This window comes from Pseudochaenichthys georgianus, chromosome 24 (assembly GCF_902827115.2).
Source record: "Pseudochaenichthys georgianus chromosome 24, fPseGeo1.2, whole genome shotgun sequence".
Classification (NCBI taxonomy): Eukaryota; Metazoa; Chordata; class Actinopteri; order Perciformes; family Channichthyidae; genus Pseudochaenichthys; species Pseudochaenichthys georgianus.
The window spans coordinates 34,991,362-34,996,361 of NC_047526.1; the positions used below are offsets into that span (position 1 = coordinate 34,991,362).

The following is a 5,000-nucleotide window of genomic DNA, read 5'->3' on the forward strand; positions in this document are numbered from 1 at the left end:
CTTCGTTACTTTAAACCACTGCAGTTAACACACTTGCAGCACAGATAATAACAAACATGTATTACAATAAATAGACCCTGGTGTTTACCTCTTTCTTGGCTCCCTGTCTGAGCGGATGGAGGCTCAGGTCGGCACCGGGCTGTGCTGCGGCTCTGTTCGCGGACAGCGCTATCAGAGTGTTGTTGTTGTTGTGGTCAGTAACCCGGATGTTGGGACTTTTTTTCGGAGGCTTCTGGTGATGCAGGGGTGCCGCGGACCTCAGCTTTTTCCCTCCTTTCTTCAGCAGAGCCTGCCTCACTTTACTGCCCGTGTTCACCCCATCTTTCCCGCTTGAAATCACCGATATCGGGTTGTTGTTTTCCACCTCATTCGTTTTGAGATCCGTCAACATTGTTTTTGCCAAAACATACAAAAGCTGTGATATCCCTCCGCGGGTAACTTAGTTTAGCTATCAAGCTAACAGCTAGCCGTACAGAGCGTCGGATAAAACGTTCTTATCCACGCAGAAATAAGAAACTACTTAACGAAAATAACGTTATAATGTCTCAGAAGTTCCCTGGGAGTTTTTTTTGTAGTATTTTAAATATTTCTGCTGCTAAAAAAGGGCAACATTGACGTCCGTTTGTCCCGAGATGCCGTGGGTGCTCGCGAGCTTCTCAAGGCAGAAGTAGAGTTAGCAGCACGTTACGCTAACCAGAATAACACATACACTTCCGGTGATGTATTTAAAAAATAAAACGGATTATTGACCACCGAGCAGTGTGCACATATTTCTGTTGTCTGTCACACAAAAAAACATGTTATCATTGTGCTGATTAATATAAGTAACAAAACAGTTAGTTACCGCAGGGTTAGATAATTGATAAACTGCATTACTGTCACTTGTCTTTGAAATTATTTTTGTAGGAAACTCTTACAACTTCCGGTAACTTTGTTTAGCTTGACAAATCTCCACTAACACGTTTCTGCCTTCTTCCTGAAAGTGACGTCAGGCGTTTTATGGGCGAGCCCCACATGTTTTATTTTGTTTTTTAAACATTGTTTTCTTTTTATCCAATTAATATGTTTCTCATGTGAGTTGGGTTTGTAGTATTTTTTTTAAATCTTTGTATTCATTGGCTTTAATTGAGTTTAAGTCCAAACCCATGTTTTTACCCAGAGTACAAATAAAACAAAACAAAGAAACATAAGCGTTATCATCATATATTATCTCATGTCTTAAAAAGCAGTTATTTTGCTTTTAATGTCAACAATTTGGTCATCATTTATCAAGCTACCACACCAACATGTTTGGGTTTTCAGCTCGTCCATCGTCATAATAGTTCCTTTTCCCGTTTAAAATGTTGTTAATTGGGTCGTTTTTGCTCCTGGGAAATTACCCATGTTGGATTATATTCTTAATAAAGCATTGGTTAATTAAAAAAAGGAAAGAAACGATCGATGAATCCATAATAAAAATTATCCTTAAATTGCATTAGCTCTTTCCTTCATGTACGAAATGTAGTAGTGTTGCTTATTTGCAATACAATACAACAATATTCACAGACACTGAACACAGGTTTGGTATCACATCGTTTTACTGTAGAAAATGTGATGCACAGTCGAACACTTTTTGTTTCCACAGACCTCAAACTCAGTTTCCTAACATTCAGTAAAATGCACATCTGCGTGTGCACAGAGCTCTGTTGAACAAGCTCCGACAGCGTTACGTTTCATACGGTACATACTGTAAGTGCACAAAAGTCTAAAAAACCCGATTACTCATTAGTGACAGACTTTTAATACACTACATAATCATTATTATTTGGCAAAGAGAACAAAGAAATAGTCTGTTTGCCAGCTCAAAGAGTCCTGTTGGGAACCCGGACATGTTGAATACCACCAAGTATTATGTTAGAAATATATACATAGTACGGGTTCAGAGCATATAGAAACTGCCGGATGCTAACTTGCAGATGTTGGGCATTTGCCGAATTAGCACAAGTTGCAAATTAATTAGCATATGACAACAATAGCTTAAAAATGGCTTGCCGATTTGGACAATCTTGTAGTGGTTTTGGAGGTTATTGCGGATGTTGTAATCCATTTCCGACATTTTCATGTTCAAATAAGGCAGTCTTAACCAGAAAGTGGCCATATTTGTACTCTCTGTGTTGCGGAATTGATGAGTTTTGTATCGATTTTAAAGTTTTAGGGGACTCAAAACTGCCAATCTGGATCCTATACATGTCATAACTTGATTCAACATCCTCCCTTTTCCCTCAAAACCACTCCATAATTGTCCAAATCGGCCATGCCATTTTTAAGCTATTGTCATATGCTAATTAATGCAATTTATGCCAATTCTGAAAATTGCCCAGCATCTGCCAGTTAGCATCTGGCAGTTAGCATCTGCAAGTTAGCATCTGGCAGTTAGCATCTGGCAGTTAGCATCTGGAAGTTTCCATGTGCTATCCGTACCACACATTTCTGTCATAACACTTTGGGGTCCTCGACGTTTCACACAGGTTCACGCTGCTGGCAAGTAGACTAAAACCGAAAGGCAAATCTGAAGCTCACGCGGGAGGACGTGTTAACGGTTAGTATTAGTACAAAAAATAGATATATAAACAATATACAAATACAACAGAAACGTCTAAAATGTCCATCCCTGACATATCGTCCATGAAGGCAGAGCGAAGAATCAGAGTCTGAATCAGAATCAGGGCTGAGCCTCGGCTTCAGGCTCGTTGTAGATGTAGCTGCCGACGCCTCCAGTGTTTACACCTGAGAGAGGACGGAGAGAGACTTTTTAAAAACGGTCAGTACACACTAAATACATCTATAACATGCAATGATAAGAGTTAGAGCCAGACACAAAAATGTATTATTGGACGTTGTTCAAATTAAAGACGTTAATTAGCGTCCATCAGCCATGTTTGTGCGTAGGAATGTATTTCTACGGTCCTATTTTTTCCCTTTTTTAAATGAACAATCCAGACGACTGTAGCCTGTATTAATTAGAGTTATTTCCTCGGAGAATGTAGGTGACTGTTGGCTTTAGTCTTTGCAGTATTTATTTTTTCAAAAGTGCGAAAAAGTTTAATTTAAATGTGTTGCTGCTGCCGTGTATGCAACAGGAATTTAATAATGTATAATAAATAGTTAAATGTAAAACATACAACAATAAGCTTCGACACTCGTGGACAAAGGTATTTCTAATTGTGAAGACTTCTGTTGGGTGCATGTCTCTCTCGGGTCAAAAAGAATATGAAATTGAAAGCACAGATTCGTCATCCATACATATTAAATCTAGCGGTCAGTGGTCCACACACACTCACAGAGAAGAAGGCATCACTGGTTTCCTTCTTAAGAAGAGCCAGAGCTTGGTGGAGTGACGAGCTCCAAAATTCAATTCCGAATAAAAAAGTACTAAACTTAGTTAAAAGCAGCAAAGTCTAAATAATAGTCGGCACTATTTTCCCTTTCACCGAGCTTAAATCCGACACCTAACTTCACAAAAACATGTATTTATTTGTTTGGCTTCACCCACTGCCCTTCTGCAGAATGTTGCAGTTAAATGGGAACTTTTTTTAATTATTATAACATACTGTATTTCCCCATGTTTGTGTGTGTTCTGAAATCGGTCCAGTCTTGATTGACAGCTTGTTAGGCTGCAATGTAATGATTGCGTGCAAATAAAGTACTTGTTTGGCCAAGGATCAGATTGTTAGTACATGTTGTAGCTCGACCCGCTGACCTCTATGACGAAGTGTTGCTTAAGGAGATTTAAGTCTTGGTCTGAAGTCTAATATTTATCTCTTTTTGCATGCATTTAATTTGCCGACATGTTTATGGTTTTGAAGCTTTGTTGAGAGGACACTTTCTCCCAGTCCACTGCACTGATATTGTTTCTGACGTCGTACCTTTGGGTCCAAACAGGACGGCGTAGCACGGTTTGTGGCAGTACGGCTGTCCATCGTGCTGCAACAGAGAAGAGAGGTCACCTATATTTAAAATCCACTTCTTCACGTCTCTTCTACATCAACATGTGTCCCCTCTTCTTCATGTCTCTTCTACATCAACATGTGTCCCCTCTTCCTCATGTCTCTTCTACATCAACATGTGTCCCCTCTTCTTCACGTCTCTTCTACATCAACATGTGTCCCCTCTTCTCCATGTCTCTTCTACATCAACATGTGTCCCCTCTTCTCCATGTCTCTTCTACATCAACATGTGTCCCCTCTTCTTCATGTCTCTTCTTCATCAACATGTGTCCCCTCTTCTTCATGTCTCTTCTACATCAACATGTGTCCCCTCTTCTCCATGTCTCTTCTACATCAACATGTGTCCCCTCTTCTTCATGTCTCTTCTACATCAACATGTGTCCCCTCTTCTCCATGTCTCTTCTACATCAACATGTGTCCCCTCTTCTCCATGTCTCTTCTACATCAACATGTGTCCCCTCTTCTTCATGTCTCTTCTACATCAACATGTGTCCCCTCTTCTCCATGTCTCTTCTACATCAACATGTGTCCCCTCTTCTTCATGTCTCTTCTACATCAACATGTGTCCCCTCTTCTTCATGTCTCTTCTACATCAACATGTGTCCCCTCTTCTTCATGTCTCTTCTACATCAACATGTGTCCCCTCTTCTTCGTGTCTCTTCTACATCAACATGTGTCCCCTCTTCTTCATGTCTCTTCTACATCAACATGTGTCCCCTCTTCTTCACGTCTCTTCTACATCAACATGTGTCCCCCTCTTCTTCGTGTCTCTTCTACATCAACATGTGTCCCCTCTTCTTCATGTCTCTTCTACATCAACATGTGGTCCCCTCTTCTTCACGTCTCTTCTCCATCAACATGTGTCCCCTCTTCTTCATGTCTCTTCTACATCAACATGTGTCCCCTCTTCTTCACGTCTCTTCTACATCAACATGTGTCCCCTCTTCTTCACGTCTCCTCTACATCAACATGTGTCCCCTCTTCTTCACGTCTCTTCTACATCAGCATGTGTCC

General features: G+C 40.5%; 1 protein-coding gene across 1 annotated transcript in view; it reads right to left on the reverse strand.

Moving 5' to 3' along the window:
• Positions 1 to 1,559: 1,559 nt before the first annotated feature.
• Positions 1,560 to 5,000, reverse strand: part of LOC117439967 (cysteine-rich protein 2-like) — a 24,200-nt gene continuing 20,759 nt past the window's right edge. Inside the window, 2 exon segments of the mRNA XM_071201898.1 lie at positions 1,560 to 2,766; positions 3,906 to 3,963. Coding sequence (XP_071057999.1) covers positions 2,702 to 2,766; positions 3,906 to 3,963 — 123 coding nt within the window. The 3' untranslated portion in view covers positions 1,560 to 2,701.